Source organism: Lynx rufus, unplaced genomic scaffold (genome assembly GCF_022079265.1).
Source record: "Lynx rufus isolate CCGP_SWC_20201006 ecotype Redwood Valley unplaced genomic scaffold, mLynRuf1.p SCAF_6, whole genome shotgun sequence".
NCBI lineage: Eukaryota > Metazoa > Chordata > Mammalia > Carnivora > Felidae > Lynx > Lynx rufus.
The window spans coordinates 22,604,272-22,622,626 of NW_025814878.1; the positions used below are offsets into that span (position 1 = coordinate 22,604,272).

At 43.3% G+C, this 18,355-nt stretch overlaps 1 protein-coding gene across 3 annotated transcripts in view; it reads left to right on the top strand.

Moving 5' to 3' along the window:
* Positions 1–2,817: 2,817 nt before the first annotated feature.
* Positions 2,818–18,355, top strand: part of MAP3K5 (mitogen-activated protein kinase kinase kinase 5) — a 207,798-nt gene continuing 192,260 nt past the window's right edge. For 2 of the 3 annotated variants that reach the window (XM_047102683.1, XM_047102684.1), the window contains exon 1: positions 2,818–3,783. In XM_047102683.1, the coding sequence (XP_046958639.1) occupies positions 3,360–3,783 (424 nt within the window). In that variant the 5' untranslated portion in view covers positions 2,818–3,359. The remainder of the gene's footprint in view (positions 3,784–18,355) is intronic. The other variant, XM_047102685.1, reaches the window with a different exon arrangement.

Genomic DNA, 18,355 nt, shown 5'->3' on the forward strand with positions numbered 1-18,355 from the left:
TGTGTTTTCTTTTTATTTGGGCAGCCAAATACACAGAGTTAAATTTAGCAATCAATTAAATTATGTATTCATCCCAGTTGCTTGATACTTCTTACTGGCTTCCTTATTGATTTCTGATACTTTTCTTACTTTTGATTTTCTGATACTTAAATTAGTGATTCTCTGATATTTAAATACTTTTTGTAATTAAGACTATATTGTATTCCCATTTATCTTACCTAAGGATACAGAGAAAGGTAAACTTGTCTAAAACAAAAGCTAGCTAGGAGACCCTTGTCCATTTTAGGCTTAAAATTCGCCATTTTGCCTCTTCAAGAACAAACCTGAAAACCCAAGATAGACAATTTTTCCGCTGTTCACCATTACCATATTAGTTGTCCCTTTGGATTAGAAAAAGCGCTCCTTCTTTTTTTTAAATTTTTTTTTTTCAACGTTTATTTATTTTTGGGACAGAGAGAGACAGAGCATGAACGGGGGAGGGGCAGAGAGAGAGGGAGACACAGAATCGGAAACAGGCTCCAGGCTCTGAGCCATCAGCCCAGAGCCTGACGCGGGGCTCGAACTCACGGACCGCGAGATCGTGACCTGGCTGAAGTCGGACGCCCAACCGACTGCGCCACCCAGGCGCCCCAAAGCGCTCCTTCTTTAGAGACAAATTGCAAAACCACAAATTGCAACTTCTGGGTAATCCAATTACAAGAAGGCTTTCATTCCTTCAGGACACTCTGAGCCAGGCTTGGCAAGCTAAGAGTAGACTGAGACTCAGTGCTACACCTGTCCTCTCTGCCTCCACACAGGCCCCAAATCTCAGTTATAAGTTGAGCCATCTGAGTTTGGGCATATTTGACTATTTATCAGCTATAAAAATGTAAATTCATATGGTTCAATCCAATACACGGTATGTAACTTACATTAGTTAAACCTTGCCATATTTAGGTAGTGAGACGGCCTTAGTACCAACTAGAAGCAGTCTTTCATCATTGCACTGGGGTTTGGGTGCCAGCAATCCCTAACATCTTTCAAGTTATTAAATTAATTCAAAGTAAAACAAAACAAAGTAAAACAAAGACAAAAATTGTGTGTATGAAAAATGGCTCTGAAAAGATCTGGAAGGGCTTAGCAAAGGCTAAGTGATCTAAAAAGGTATGGGCTTTAAAAGACAGTTTTATACATAATGTTAGATCTGACCTTATTTGTGTAACAGAATGCAATTTGAGAATTTAGAATTTGAGAATTTGAGAATTTGTTCAGCAGTTTTAGTTTTAGAATTTAGTTCAGAATTTTAGTTTTCCAGACATGGTCCTAATGAACTTCTAGTATGTATTGTTTCAGGCTAGGATGGGGTGGAGGATTATCTACTCCCACAGGAGTTTGGAGGTTTGACAAGTTGTTGGAAATAAAGAAGGTATGTAACTATCAGTAGTAGCCTGTCAGTATTTTGCTTCACTAAACACATACTTTCCTAATGAGATCGAGTCCTAAAGCAGACGAGGATCATATAGATCCCAGGTGACATGTAACTTCCTTACTACAAATTTACTTTTATCATTTTACACACCTTTAGAAAAAGCTAAGGTCACATGGCTTCGTTAAGACTACATTTGTGTAGCTGCGAGGTGTTTTTCCTCATTACTATTTCCTTCCCTCTTTTAACTCTACTACTCAACTGTTTCATCCTTCCTTTTCTTCTACGCTTGAATTTGCATTGATAATTTGCATTACTCTACTTTATTCAGAGACCTCACTTATCTTGGTTCCCACCTCTGAGATGGGAAGTCCAAAATTGTTACTTCACTGCAGCTTTCACCAGTTTTCCTAACACATAGAACATTTTGGAGAAGTTCTCTGAAAACTTATTTGCTCTCCAAATAAGTAGATTTCTTCCTTTTCATCGCTTTTAAGCAATCCAGGTATCCTTCCCCCTCCCCCGCCGTGGTGCAATTAAAAAAAAAAAAAGAATGTCACTTAATTTCCTCCTTTCATTGGATGATGCTTTGCGGAGTGGGATACAAACCCCTTATTCTATCTCCAGAAAGTATATGGGGCGAGCAGGGGCCGTGGGGGGGGGGGCGAGGGGGTGCTTTAAAACCCTAAATGAGAATGCTAAGTCCTTCAGCAGTTGGAACTAATCAATTTCTCATTACTGCTAACATAGCTACTCGAATTTTTTACATGAAAAGTAGCAGAGGCAGACCTGATCAATTATGCCGGCCACTTCCGCAGCGCCACGGTCAGGAATCCTCGTCCACTTTAGGCCCCGGCTGCGGGACGCTAGTCGAAATCCGCCAGCCTTGCGCAACGCGGGCCTCCCCGCGCTGTACCAGACCGCGCGCAGAGCTAGCCCGGCAGGCGCCGGAGGGGGGCGCCGTGGCCGCGGGGACCGCTGCAAACGCCTCGCGGACTAGCTCCGGAGCCCCGAGTGTTCGCAGGAGAGACTTTCTTTGCGCTGCCGTCGCATGCGTTTCGGCCTTTGGCTCACTCCGGGTCTTTTTAGGTGCGCGTCGGGTGGGTGACGGCGAAGAAACCCGGTCCGGCGCAGCGCTCTGGGCCCAGTCGAAGTCCGCGAGCCACTGCGCGGTCGACTTCGTCCGGGCTCGAGCTTCCCAGCAGCGCCCTCCCCCGGGGCGGGCCCTGACTCTCTGGTGCCGCGACGAGTGGGCGGCAGAAGCCGGTGGCCGACAGGGCGAGCGGCTGCAAGAGCGGCGAGACTCCCGCGGCGAGGTTGGCGCTCGGACGCAGCGGCCCCGGCGCGCTCGGTGGAGAAACGAGGCCAGGGGAGGAGGAGGAAATAGAGCAGATGAAGGGGAGCTGCCGCCGAGGAGGGAGGCGGGTCCTTGCGGCTGCGGCTGCTGCTGTTCCGGGACGCAGCCTGGAGAGCCTGCCCGCCCGTGAGGTGCTGGCCAGGTAGCTCCCCACCCAGCGGGCACCCTCCCCGGCTCCTCCCAGCACCCGGCACCAAAGGAGCCGGGGCCGCGCGCCCGGTGGCCAGGGCGCACCGCACCCCGAGCGCGGCGCCCTTGAGCTGCACCGCGGCGCAGGTTTGCGAGCCGACTTGTCTGCCCGCCAAGAGAAGGAAGCGCTGTCCCTTCCCGCTCAACCTGGCGTCCCCACCCCTTGTACTCTACACCCTGCCTCGGACGAGCGGCGCGGCCACGGAGGCGCCGAGGAGGGGCGAGCCGCCGCCGGGCAGCGGCGTCCCTTCGGGGGAAAGGGCGCCTGAGAGGAGGCGGCGGCGCGGCGCGGAAGGCGCGACTCGCGATGGCAGCTGCTTAGCCCGGCGCGCACGGAGCAGCCCCGAGCTGTGGCTGGCCAGACGGTGCGGCTGGGCGGGGGACGCCGCCGCAGCCCGGCCGGGAGAGATGAGCGCGGAGGCGGGCGAGGGCATCACTTTCTCCGTGCCACCCTTCGCCGAGGGCGGCAGCTGCCGGAGGGTAGCAGCGGCGGCGGCGGCCGAGGGCGAGGAGAGCCAGCTACCACCGCCGCCGCCGGGCAGCTTCTGGAACGTGGAGAGTGCCGCCGCCCCGGGCACCGGGTGTCCCGCTGCCACCTCTGGGAGCAGCGCCACCCGGTGCCGGGGCAACTCTGGTGGCGGAGGCGGCCGACGGACCACGGTGGCATATGTGATCAACGAAGCGAGCCAGGGGCAGCTGGTGATGGCCGAGAGCGAGGCCCTGCAGAGCCTGCGGGAGGCGTGCGAGACGGTGGGCGCCACCCTGGAGACCGTGCATTTTGGTAAACTGGACTTTGGGGAAACCGCGGTGCTGGATCGTTTCTACAATGCAGGTGCGTGTGCAACCCCTTTCCCGTCTTCCACGGCCAGGGGCCACGTTTTCCCTGGCCGCCGCAGGGGGGGAAACGGTTTACGAGGCTCCAAGCGTGCTTCCTACTCATTTACTTCTTGCCCCACCTTAAGGGCAGCGAGCGGCGCTGCGTGACCGCTCCTAGCGCTCGCCGCTTCTGGGAGAGAGTGGGTGCTGGTGCAAGATCCTGTGTGTTTGTGCCAGGCTCACCCACTGGCCCGCGCTGGAGCTCTGGGTCCCTGCGGTCCTAATAAAGAACTTTTCAGTTCTTCAACAGGGCGAGATATTACTCCAATCAGGCCTTCAGCATTTGGTGTTCTGGTTTCTCTTCTGTTACTTTTGGCCCATATTTTCCTTCTATATATACCTGTGACTTTTAGATGACGCTCTCATTTGTTTCTTTCTGTGTAGTTTTGGAAGTACAGAAACCACGCAGCCCGCTGCTCACAGAGTGTATCCATACGAACTTGCATGACGTGTCGTGATCATCCCAAGTCATTTTACTTTAACAAGTTTAGTGGCTTGAATGTTCCAGTCTTACCAATTTGAACTTCCAAGGAATTACTTCCAAAAGCCATAAGCTTGTAGCTTGCACTAAACTTATGTGGTATCTTTTGAGAGGATTTTTTTTTTCATTACCGCATATACACCATGATGGGCTGGAAAGTACATAATTTAACACTGTTTAAAATTCTATATGCTATTTTCATAACTAAGATTAGCTTGGCTGTTAAAGTGATTGCTAGCATAATCCATAAAAAGTCCATAAAAATCTTCTCAACCTATCACCGATTTCAGAAAGTGTCATTGCAGTTCTAGTGACTGATGCAATTAGCTATCTGTTGGCTAATGTTAGGAATAGTAACGTGCTATTGAAATTAACCTTCAGTACCCTGTGCAACCAAATATGAGAATATATACATATTTATTTTTGTAAGTGTGGGCGGAAAATTTGATTTAATGGTGGTTTCAAACAATAAGGTTCTTGCATTTGTGATCACATAAAAGGTTTTATTCTCCAATTTTGCTTTCAGTTCTGATTCTCTTTAGTCTCTTCAAAACACCTGAAGTAGGCTTATGTCAGCTTTGGAATTCAGCCAAAGCTGAATATTTTAAGAACAAGAAGAACTTCATGTTAAGGAAACCAGACTAAATAAACTAGGGCTTTCTGGTGCTGGTATTTTTTTTTACAGTCTTGGTCTTCATAACTGAACATGAGTATGATGTATTATAGCTTAGTTCTTTGTGTGACTTGCTATAAAAATTGCATACACGTAACTTTTTCTAAAAATTACAGCACTCTTATTTTTGGCTTATAATTTGGAAGAAGCTTCAAAGAACTGAAAGATATGTGAGGAAAACACCCAAGCAAATACTGAGCCTATTTTTATTGCACAGATAGATTCAGTATTTTTTATAAGACTCTGTAAAAAAAAAAAAAAAAAAACTTAAACTCTAAGCTAATTTGAAAGAAAGTTTCCTAACAAGGCTCACTTACTGTTTATTCTCCAAATACTGTTTGTGGGAAAGGGAGAGAGGAAGATTACAAGGGAACCGACACTTGAACTGTATCTTGCTAAATTCTGCAAACAAGCCTGAGAAGGAAATACTTCCTATCCTTCTTAGAGGAGAAAACCAAGGGCTCCATGACTGGCCTGGACTCGGAGGTGGTAACTGGTCAATGCAGGAGTCTACTTCAGGTGGCTGACCCTCGAAGGTCATCTTTGCCCTTGCTGCCCCTATTTAGCTGGGCTGATTTACTCCCAGGGTCAAAGGAAGCTCCCTATCTTGGAATCATGTGATGGAGAGCTGCTAGGGACCTCACAAGCCATCCAGGGGCAGTGTGGAATAGTGAGGAGGACACCCTGTGGGAAGACCTATGTTTCTAAGCCAGCTCTATCTCATCTGCTGCTTCATTCAACCTGGACAGGCCCCAGTTTCACCCTTTCCCGTGTGCGTGACACGAACTCTGAGCCCTCTCATTCGGCACCGAAGATGTGACAGAATGATGATGGTAGCAATTTTGGCCAAACCCTTTGGTTTTCTCAGCTGAGAGCTGCCGAGAGTCTGAGGGTGGTCGAACTTGTCTTCTGATTTCTGAGAGAGCACTTACTCCTCCTCCACCAGGGACACGTTTTTCTGTAAAGGGCCAGATGGGAAATATTTTAGACTTTGCAGGAGGTCTCTCTCACAGCTACTCAACTCTGTAGTTGTTACGACAGCAGCCAGCTCTGTACCTAAACAAGTGATTGTGGCTGGGTTCCAGTAAAATTTTGTTAGTGAATCCTGAGATTTCAATTTCATTTACTTCAAAAATAATTATTCTTTCAATTATTTTTCAACCATTTAAAAACGTAAAAAACAACAACAACAACATTCTCAGGTTGCAAGCTGTACAGAAACAGGCCTGGCAAGATTTTTGGCCCCTGTGCCACGCTATCTTTTGTTCTACCTACATTTACTACCTTCATTTGGAAATTGAATCCCCAAGATATACTCAGAAGAGCAGTGTCCCTCAAATTAGATCTGAGTTTTCATCCTGGCTCTTCTCCAAAGTGTGGAATTATGAACAGAGCCCTTCATCTCCTCCGAAAGCCTGTAGCCTTGACAGGGGTCTGATGTGGAGGGGAAAATCGAACTAAATTTCTTTCTTTCTTTTTTTTTTTTAAGTATTTTTTTAGATGTTTATTTGTCTTTGAGGGAGAGAGCACAAGGAGGGGAGGGTGGAGAGAGAGGGGTCAGAGGATCCTGCACTGACAGCAGAGAGCCCAGTGTGGGGCTCAAACTCAAAACATGAAATCATGACCTGAGTCGCAGTTGGTCACTCAGCTGACTGAGCTACCCAGGAGCCCAGAACTACATTTCTAAGATTCCCCCATTTAATCCCTCGAGTTTGCAAAGGTAGGGCAGCATGGTATGCTGGGACAGAGCATCAGAACAAGAGTGTCCAGATCTGGATTCTGGCCTTTGGTTCTTCTCTAATTTGGAGCAAAGTGGGATGCTGGGTGGCTCAGTTGGTTAAGCGTCCAACTCTGGCTCAGGTCATGATCTTATGGTTCATGCCTTCAACCTCCACATCGGGCCCTTTGCTGACAGCTCGGAGCCCAGAGCCTGCTTTAGGCTCTGTCTCTCTGTTTCTTTCTCTGTCCCTCCCCTGCTCAGACTCACTCTCTCTCTCTCTCTCTCTCTCTCTCTCAAAACTAAATGAATAAGGGCACCTGGGTGGCTCAGTTGGTTAAGCGTCTGACTTTGGCTCAGGTCATGATCTCTTGGTTGGTGAGTTAGAGCCTGTGTCGGCTTCTGTGCTGACAGCCCAGAGCCTCTGGGGCCTGCTTCAGATTGTGTCCTTCTCTCTCTACCCCTTCTCCACTAGTGCCCCCTCACCTCAAAAAATAAATAAACATTAAAAAATAAATAAATGTTACAAGTTTTTTTTTAAATCTCCAAAAAGAGTGGAAGATTAGAATAATTGCTCTGTTAAATTCTGTACTTTAAAATTACATTAATACAAAATGAATTACATTATATGTTACATATAAATACATACATTTATATACATAAATTACATTAATACCAAATGACTTATTTCAGTCCTTAGAGGTGAATCAACTGCTTGTATATATCATGTCCTCGGCCCCTCAAGGAGTTCAGGGTGAGTGGAAAGGGCAGACATCAAGCCTGGCTGCAGCAGGCCTCTGCGAAGATCCTTACAGAATGCTTTGGGTCCCAGGAGACATTCTAGAGTCAAACTAGGGGGAGGGCAGGTTCAGAGATGACAGCTGAACTGAGTTGGAAGGGTGAATAAGGGCTACTTAACTTGGAACAGCTCAGTTTACTGGACTGGACAAGAACTTAAAGCTGGGTTACATTTTTATCAGCTTCTCCCTATCTGTGTGTACCAGGGTCTTTTTAAAGAATAGATGGCAGTTGAAGCTTTTCCCTATTTGATTATTGTTTAACCATAATCTAGTTCGTTCTTTGACTACACTTGTCATTCTCTCTTTCATTCCTGTTCTGAGAGGAAACTAATGTTCTATCGAAGCTTTTGTGAAAATCGTCATATTTACGTGTATGAGACTATTACTCACAGATGGCAAATGGCAAGCTAACAACACCCCTTCCCAGCCCCCTGCATTGTAGGCAGTCAGTTTCTATAAAAGTGAAGAGATGGCAGTGATACATTAGTGATACAGAGCTACTCCGTTCAGGTAGACAGTTCCAACTGGCAGCATCTCAAAAAAAATTATTTTTAATGAACATCAGTTCTGTGAAGTATAGCTAGAGTAGGCTTTATTGTTCCCCCCTTTTTGCTTGTAAGGAAACTGAACCATAAAGAGATTATATTCATTCATTCAGGTGAAGTGACGTAAAGTTGCTGCTTGGAACCGGGAGCACACTTTGTTTAGAAACAGGCTTAGAGGTGTTGCTTAGATTCTGGGACTAGCCTGTGAGAAGCCTTGTTAACTCAGTGTACTTGAAATATGAAACCCACTCACCATGTTATTTTTTACTTTTTCTTAAAGAAGAATTATTTCTTATTTTTGAGACAGAGAGAGACAGACCTTGAGAGGAGGAGAGGCAGAGAGAGAGGGAGACACAGAATCTGAAGCAGGCTCCAGGCTCTGAACTGTCAGCACAGAGCCCGACATGGGGCTCGAACCCACAAACTGTGAGATTATGACCTGAGCCAAAGTCGGATGCTTAACTAACTGAGCCATCCAGACACCCCAAAACCTACTCACCACTTTAAACATTCTGGAAAATTATGTTCCTAGGACTGAAAACTGGGACTTTGAACATACCTTTCCTTATGTTAGACCCAGTCACTTTTGCTTTCATCTAGTTTCTGGTAGCATCTGGCCAGATGTAGGAATATCTCTTTGGATTGGTGAGGATGAGAGGAGGCAATATGGTGACATAGAGGACAAAGGAAGGCTTGGAAGGCTGCAGGGAGAGGAGGGAGACTGAGTAGGGGACTTGACCCTTGGTGACTTGGCCAAGAAGTAATGCCAGCAGGGGATGCATTAACACTTTCACCTCTTTCAAGCTTCTCGCCCTCCTGACCTTATAATTATGGCTCTCAATGTCCTGTTGATGTGAGACCCAGGACCATTGCTCTGCTCAAGGCTTTTCACTCCCTCATCCACCGGGGTCTTCACCAGGCTTACTACAGATGGCAGTCTCTTCCTCAGCCCTTCACCCTGTAGTACCCATGGAAAACAGGAAGGAAACACATGCTGGTTGAAATGGTAAGACTTAGTTTTTATATTCTCATGTGTATTATGTTTCTGCTTTGCTCGGGTCAGGATGAAAGTTACCCATTTAGGTTATGTCATTGGAGAGGCATCTGAACTTTCTGGGCTTTGGTTCCACTTGCTCCCAGCAAGACTTCCAGTCTTATTTGTTAAAAAGCAAAACAAACACAACCTTTGTCTCCTGTCTATCCCAGACTGAGAAGTCTTCTAGCCCAATCTGCATTTTCTACTTTTAAATCCAGGGATGCTTTGGTATACATAGCCTCATATACTTTGAGGGAGAGGGTGAAATCTGTATTTCTTTTTTATATATAACTGATTTTTATGTTTTACTGTTTTTGAGAGACACAGAGAGGGGAGGGGCAGAGACAGGGAGACAGAAGATCTGAAGCTGGCTCTGCCCTGTCAGTGCATTTCTTAAATAGTGGTTCCCACGGACCAGTTAAAAAAAATTGGAAAACTGACATGTGTTTGTCGACCTTTAATGTTCCCAAGTAAGGATATTGAATAGAGAAGGACAGAAAACTCGGCAACCAGTCACTTACTGCCACGATTTCTTAAAAAGAAAAGACATTTTTGTATTCAATTAGGAAAGGCGTAACCTTAGAATAAAGAACAGTTCTTTACATATAGTAAATGTATGAGAAAACTCACTATTATTCTTCTTTCTCCATTTCCCCAAGGTTGAGTGAAAACTTGATGTTACCAATCAACAGAGCAATGTTTTGGCAACCTCTGATCTAAACCACCTTTTAGTCCCTTCATACTAAGTCACTGCTTCTTTGTGCAAGAAATAAGCCTTAGCAAAACTATCAGTAGAGCAAACAGAGACAAACTCATAAGGAAAACCTCTGGTTAAGAAGGTATTTAAAAAAAAAATCCCGGCGGTGCTCCATACATGGCTGTTCTCTGGGCTTTTAACTTTTTGCTGGCATATTACTAGGACAGTTGCTGACTGCCCACTATGAATGCAGAGCCCCAGGCTTCCTCTTTTGTTTTGTTTTGTTTTTTTTGGATGACTGGTCAGTTATAATTTTCCAAAAAGGGTATTACTAGAAAATTGGAAAAAAGTAAAATTAAAAAGAAAATCCCGAAGCACAAAAATAAATGTTTTTAGAGCACTCGTTTCTTACCCCACGTTGTCAACTGCCGATTGTCGTGACTGCCCTGCTTTCCAGGTTCTTGGGATCCTGATTTCTTTCCTCAGCGCGGTCACCTTTGGTCTGCTTGAGACATTCATCAGTTGGTAGTTTGAGTGGGTTGCATCTCTAGGTGAAGCCTAATTATAAGTGCACAGTGTAGCCTTGTCTTACCAGTGGCGCCGGCTCCCGCCGGGCTTCTGGGAGTTTTCTGCTACAGGTCAGTTCCCCTCTGGTGGCTACAGGGACTGTCCCCTGCTTCCTGTTTCAGAGGCCTGGGTAGAGGCCTGTTCAGTTCCCGTTTCAGGCTTGCAGGATAAAATTGGTTCAGGGCTTCTTTGTGAAGCAGTGGGGGATTGACACGCTCAAAGCCCAATGAATGTGCAAATCTCCACCAACAGGTATCAGTTGTTTCTGCTTTCCAAGTTGTTGCCCCAAGTAGTCCCTTCAGACCCCACTCCACTCTGCGTGGGCCGAGATGGAAGTTGAGAGTGTGGGAAATGGAGGGGCGGGGGACCAGTGTTGCAGGAACCCACAGCTCTGTGGATGGCGGGAAGAAATCCGGAACCCACAGCCGTGGGAAGGTGCTTCTTGAAAACAGCCTTGTCCCTTAATTTGGATATAGGTAAGTGGGGAGACAGGCCATATTTAAGAAAGATACCATTATTATCAGGGAGCAAAATTAAATTAGTAAATTTTATTCGCGGTGTATAAGAACAAAAAAGGAAAACAAAGCAAAATTGTAAAACTTAAAAAATCCACTGGCGATACTAATACATTGGTTTCCTTAGCTGTTTTAATGTATTAGCTTTTCTCTCTGGCTGGTGATGTTAAAGAAACTGATCAAAATATGTGCCAGATTGTTGGAAAAGGAGAAAGGGTATAAGACAGTGCTGATTCTTAAGGTCTTACCTAATTATTCCAAAAATTTTTTAAAGTGAGTACTTGCATCTTATGTAAGTTTTATTTTATAGTGTTTTTTTTTTTTTTTTCAAAAGAAAACAAAAACGAAGAGATACATAATGCAGGCTACATCGTGGTAATTTTCTTAGGGGAGACAGAAGGGAGAAGAGAAAATTTAAATGTTAACAGCATCTCCTACTAAAATTCATAGCAGAGCTGATCTGTGTCACATAAATGCCACAGGTTGCACAAGGTGACAGAAAACATTCCATTACAAGCAAACATTTTCTGTTATGGTAGGTCATCAGCAATGAGGAAAGCAGTTGCCTTTGGTACATGATTCATACAGAAAGGAAGTTATATTTCTTTGTACAGCAAGTCTCTTAAAATGGTTGTGGCCAATTATATCACTATTCTCCAATACTTTTAGTTGCTTCTAAGAACTCCTAGGAGAGCCACCCAAGTGAATATCCATGAACTTCAGGCCATGTGTTCTTTGACTCCAAACCATGTCAAACCAGGTATTTGCCTAAGCCAAAGATTTCATTCTCCTTTAGAAATCTTGGTTACCCCTATTTCTTATTAAAAAGTCATCTAAGGAGGGGGCGCCTGGGTGGCTCAGTCGGTTAAGTGTCCGACTTCAGCTCAGGTCATGATCTCACAGTCCCTGAGTTCGAGCCCCGCGTCAGGCTCTGTGCTGACAGCTCAGAGCCTGGAGCCTGCTTCAGATTCTGTGTCTCCCTCTCTCTCTGCCCCTCCCCCACTCATGCTCTGTCTCTCTCTGTCTCAAAAACAAATAAAAACATTAAAAAAATTTTTTTAAATAATAAAAAAAAGTCATCTAAGGAGAAGTAAACCCAGACTATTACATGTCAAATACGTCTTTGTGTCACAATTAATTTTTCTAATACAGTAAAGCCTTGGTTTGCGAGCATAATTCATCCCAGAAACATGCTTGTAATCCAAAGCACTTGTATAACAAAGTGAATTTCAAGAACCATTGGCTCAGTTGTGATCATGTGACATTTGGCATCACGTACTACTTGTGTTACGAGACATCGCTTGTTTATCGAGTTAAACTTTATTAGAAATGTTTACTCATCTTGTGGAAAACTCGCATAACACGTTACTCACAACCCAAGGTTTTACATGTGTTTATTGTGATTAAATATCAGCTTACAGCCAGGGCAGCCAGGGCAAGGAGTGTGGTTCCTGCTGGACAGGGGCCATGCTTTTACCTTCAGCTAGGTATTTTTCAATTTATAGTTTGGTTATGTTGGGGTGCGGGTGATTTTATTTGGCTAGATCAGAATGATAATATAAATATATGTTGTCTTGTGCAATGTCATCCTCTTTTGCTAATCTTATTAGCTCTATAAAATAAATAGATGTGGCCAAGTAACTATCTATATTTTACAGTTGAGGAAGCACTTCCTTAGAGAGGATATGTGATTTGGCCAGAATAAATCATATGGCTGAGTAGGAGTTGAACTCAGGTCTTCTGACTTCTAGATTGAGGTGGTTTTTCCACTATGTCACACTTTCCCCTGCATGAAAAGCATTTCCAAGCACATTTGCTATTTAAGAGGATCAGCGCTAACATCTCAGTCCATGGTGGTAGGATTATTATGAGGAAGAGTCATGGTCATGAGACTCGAGACTTGACTTCTGGTCTCCTCTTGCTAACAAATTTCAGTGACTTCTAGTTAATAATCTTATAAAATAGCCCATCAGAAAGCTCCCTTTGACATTTCTCTATGAGTACCAAAGAGGGAGCTTCTAGCCTGGGCTGAGTCCTGGTTGCCAGTTGCTTGGACTGGAGCTATAAATGGGCTGTCTCCAGGCAAATTGTAGGCTATTTTCTGGACATGGTTCATCAGAAGGACTGCCAAGGGGTAGACCAAAACAAGCCTTTCTCTCGAGGGAACCCAAGAGCTTGGTTTACAACATAGCCTGGGGAGAGTTTCTTTCCATGGTTCCCTAAGAAATTCTGCCTCCTGAGTTTGAGTCACTTTCCTCTAATGTTAGAGCATGTATTCTCAGTAATTCAATTCCATAAGCACTTATCAGTTGCCTTTGATATGCCTCTTACTGTGATGGATGCGTGAAGAGTCATGAAAGAGAAGCAGGCGTAGATCTGCAGAAAAATAGAAGCTTATCACATGTATCTGTTTCCATGGGAAAAACTGATGCTAAAGAAGTCAGAAGTTACGTGCACTCCCATTCTTTCCACCCAACTAGTTCTTTTTTTTTTAATGTTTATTTATTTTGTGTGTGTGTGTGTGTGTGAGAGAGAGAGAGAGAGAGAGAGAGAGAGAGAGAGAGAATGAGTGGGAGAGGGGCAAAGAGGGAGAAAGAATCCCAGGCTCCTCCCTCTCAGCAAGGGGCCTGACATGGGGCTGGATCCCATGAACCCTGAGATCATGACCTGAGCCGAAATCAAGAGTTCGACGTTTAACTGACTGAGCCACCCACGCACCCTCCAACTAATTTTTACAAAATATTTAAAAATATTAAGTTACGAAACATTTCAGTCATAAAGAAAGTACATAAAATAGTTTATGCTCATTCATTCATTACCTAAATACAATAGCTGTTAAAACGTTTTGACATTTGTTTCACTTCTCTTTTGCTCCCTTTTAAAGAAACAGATCATTCTGGACAAAACTAAAAGCCTCTTTCTGCCACATAAATTTCACTTCCTGGGAAAAACGCTTTCTTCATCAGAAGTGCTAAATTATGATTTTCAAAAATCTGAAATCGTGGCTTTCTGCAAATGTAAATCTATGTTAAATATTTAATTAACTCATTATTTAATGAGAAAACCAGTAAGATATTAAAGCCAGTTAAAGGAGACTTTGAAGAGTGGATATTATGCATGCACACACACACACACACACACACACACACACACGGAGTCGAATGCTGAAATGAATTTGCTAATAGACGCAAAACTGACTAATGTTCTGTAAGGCAAATCAGTAAGTGTAAATGTTGGGAGTTATTTTTCTACAGAATGGAAATCAATTGTATCTCTATCAAACAGGAATCACTTTACATTGCTGTGGACAAGGATTATTCTCATTGCTATCAGTTTTGCACAATTTAATGTTTATCCCAAAAGCATTGTAAAATGTACTCTCATGACTAGCAGGACAATCAAAGGTACACATCCTTTTAAAATCAGATAGTTCCGGGGTACCTGGGTGGCTCAGTCGGTTAAATGTCCGACTTCGGCTGAGGTCATGATCTCATGGCTAGTGAGTTCAAGCCCCACGTCAGGCTCAATGCTGACAGATCAAAGCCTGGAGCCTGCTTCAGATTCTTTGTCCCCCCCCCCCCCCCGCCCCTCCCCTGTTCATGCTCTGTCTCTCTGTCTCTCAAAAATAAATAATCATTAAAAAAATCAGATCGTTCCCAGCGAATGGGCTGTACAAAGCCAGCCCTCCACTGAAAGATACCCAGTGTTCTCTTTTACCCATTTCCAAGTCTTTGACGACTTTTTTTCACAGAAGGTTGGTCATTCTCAGCAGGCTCTATGCCTGTGGTTTTCTCAAGGGTCTGTTCTTTTCTCTTCTCAGCTGCTCTGCCATCTGAAGCTGTGATTGCCCTGAGAAAGCCTCAGAATCCCCCTTTTAACTTAAGGCTCCTAATCATGGTTATTTCAGGTCAGGAAACATGTAAAAATTGTATATTAGGGTGTCAGTCACCTAGGTTTCGGATGTGAAAAGAGGTACACACCCTGTGGCCAGAACCACATCACAAATACACCAGGGTGATGCCTGCAGTGTCTGCAAACCCAGCTTCCCTCTCCTGTTAGGAAATCGTCATCGTTACTAATGTGAACTTCAGTCATGTAGACTGCTCCAAATGGGTTTAGTTTTTGGAGGGAAAAAAATCCTTATAATATTTTAGAGGGCTGGAAAATCGCTGTAGAATTCCACAGGCCAAATAGTTCACTTTGGTCTTGTAATTTAAGGCAAGTCATACCCAAATGAACATCATGTGCTATATTGTACCGGGTGCTGTCAGTCACCACATGCTGGATCATTTTCAATCTTTAAAAAGCTTTATGAGGCAAACAGCATCAGGGGATTGATTTTAGATATGGGAAAACTGAGACCCTGCAAGGGTTATCACCTTGCCCCGTGTCACATGGCCACTCAGGGGCAGAACCCAGGTTTGAACCTAAGACTGATTCCAGAGTCCATTCATTTGTAATTCTGCTCTTGTCTCTCTCAGAAATAAACTATTTGAAAACATTTAAATTATGGTTAATCCCATTGTTACAGTCTTCTCATCAGCAATCATTTGTTGACTGCTTAAAATCTGCAAGATTTCATTCTAAGGTCCGCACAAAATTAGGCTAAGATAGTGTAATTTTTGCCTTTTATGATCTTACACCAAATTCAACAATTTAATAAAGAATTATTGGGAACCTATCAGATGCACAGTGGTGCTCTACGTAGTAAGTAAGTAAAACACCCAAGAGAATATTTTTGAGGACTTCATAATGTGGGTGATTTCACTGAACAGTGCACATGAGAATGATGTTTATTACTACTATAACAGGTGTGAGAATGCATTGGAAATAAAAGTCTTACACACCTGTAAACTATGAGTTAGGCTCTCTATTTTTCTATGAAATCAGTATCATACTGAAAATTATTTAGGTAAATTCCCAGATTTTATTAAACACCTTTAAGATCTTTTGTAAATATTGATAAAAATCTTCTTAAATTGAATTCCAAGGGAGTGTTTAGAATTCTTTAATGAAGAAGAATTTTTTTATACTGACTTTTATGGAAGTAGACTTATTGCCTGAGACTTGGAGCCTTTTTTCTTATATATTGTTTTTCTAGTAGTGGAATTTGATCAATATGTAAATTCTCTTGTATTAGTTTTTTCATTTTGTGAAAAAAAATGTAGGCTATTTTAGATCGTTAAAATATGCCAGAAGCATTTTCAACTTAATATTCTTTAGGCCTATAGTTCATAATAAAATTGTGCTACTTGCTTATTGTTGCTGCCTAGGGTATATGGCCCTTGGTTGACAGAAAATAATCAACCTTAATGCCAAGTTATTGAATGGATGGGCCAGAATGAGAATAATAAACAGACAAAATTTCATTTAGATAATAAAGGCAGGCATGTATTGGATACACTGTTGATTCAGACCGATATCTGTATTGTGGTATATACAAAAAAGTCACAAAAGTTGAAATCTGGGCTACCTTTGAAGGTTCTAAACAATGTTTATGAATTATACTTTATATAACATTTGTAATTATTTTTGAGTCACATTCATGCAGTTGCTATTTGTTAGCTCTACCAAGACAACAATTCCTAGATTTTTAGGAATTGGGTCTTGGGAACCTAGCTTTGGTTGATTGAAAATTCAGATACTTGTAGGTATGGGCAATAGGATTTTAGTTTTTCAAAATTAAGTCCTGGACAGTTTCCCAGATATACTGACTGGCCCAGTGTTTACTGTTTATATGCCATCAGAGGAAGAAAAGGTTTGTAGGCAATTGAAAGGGGTAGGGAGCCTAGCTTTAAAACTTTATGTGTGTCTGTGTGTATAATTAGTTGCAAAGCACGGTTGGGGCACAAGTTGCTTGGCTTGATCTAGTGAAATTAGAGAACAATGTTGTATCTTGCACGTGAGTTATGACAAGAATAGTTGGCTTGACGTTTCTTGCCAAGCAACTTAGCACTGCCAATATTTTAGGTGCCTGAAGTACACTTGGCAGTTGGTAAATATGAAATAAAATTGGAAAGGAAATGCTAGCATAGACTTTTAACAAAGCCTTAGACTCTTCTCTTCCTTTATAAAATCAGTAATATAGAAAATTCATTTAATCGCTAACTATGATATACGAGTCGGTTACCCGAGCACTGATGCTGCTGAGGTTATTGGAATGTCTACCAGCAGACTTGCATTGTTCCCAAAGTCTGAAATTAAGGGTTGTCAGCATTGCGAAATCTCTGCAGTCATTTATGCCTTTGACTTAACGTTTAATTTCTGAGAATATTCTGTTAGTGTTTAATAGTCCATTCAACATATATTCAAATGAGTGGCAGAGTTGGAAGTATTTTGATTAATTTGTGTCCCACTAAGGTATAAGTGACAAAGACTCATACTTATCATGAATATAGTATGTTTACAAAGTTCACTTTTAGATTCTTTTGAAGAAATGAATTAGGCGCCAAGATACCCTAATTAAGAAGACAGATTGCAGGAGCATTTAGAAGCTGCTAACATTTGGGGCATCTGGGTGGCTCAGTCAGTTAAGTGTCCGACTTCGGCTCAGGTCATGATCTCATAGTTTGTGGGTTTAAGCTCCACATCGGGCTCTGTGCTGACAGCTCAGAACCTGCAGCCTCCTTCGGATTCTGTGTCTCCCTCTCTCTCTCTGCCCCTCCCCCTCTCGCACTCTGTCTCTCTCAAAAATAAATAAACATTAAAAAAAAGCTGCTAACATTCATCAGGGTTTATTAATGACAGGGTTAGGGATTGTCTTGCCTGGATTTTTGGGAAGTTTAAAAGTTTAGACAGGATCCTTCTGTTCTTGTTTTTTATTTTAATTTTTTTTAATGTTTATTTATTTTTGAGACAGAGAGAGACAGAGCATGAACGGGGGAGGGTCAGAGAGAGGGAGACACAGAATCTGAAACAGGCTCCAGGCTCTGAGCTGTCAGCACAGAGCCCGACGCGGGGCTCGAACTCACGGACCGCAAGATCATGACCTGAGCTGAAGTCGGCCGCTTAACCGACTGAGCCACCCAGGTGCCCCTAGGATCCTTCTGTTCTTGATTCTTTGTTGAAGACAGCATTAAGGAAGGAAAAAGGCAGACAACTCCCAACAAGAATTTGTAGGTGACTGAGCTTAAGTAACCTTCATGGAGTTTTACGGCTACATTTGTAACTGTCGTTACCTGTGGCTCATTTGTGCCCATTTATGAAATCGTTGAGAAGGTAAAACCTTGATAACATAAGAGTGACACTCTTCTACTTCAGCCAAATCTCTTATGCACTTAGAACTAAAATTGGGATAGTGCTATATCTTTCTGGTTTACCTCCAACATTGACACATTAACTGTTTGCTGAAATGTAGGTAAACTCGCAGGGAAGCATTGCCTCACACTTTGCAAGCTGCATGGAGCTCAGAACTCTGCATTTAGTCAGGTTTTAGTAAAGAAGCAGGTTTCACCTTGTTAAGTATATAGTGAACATTCTTCTCGATGGATAATCTTT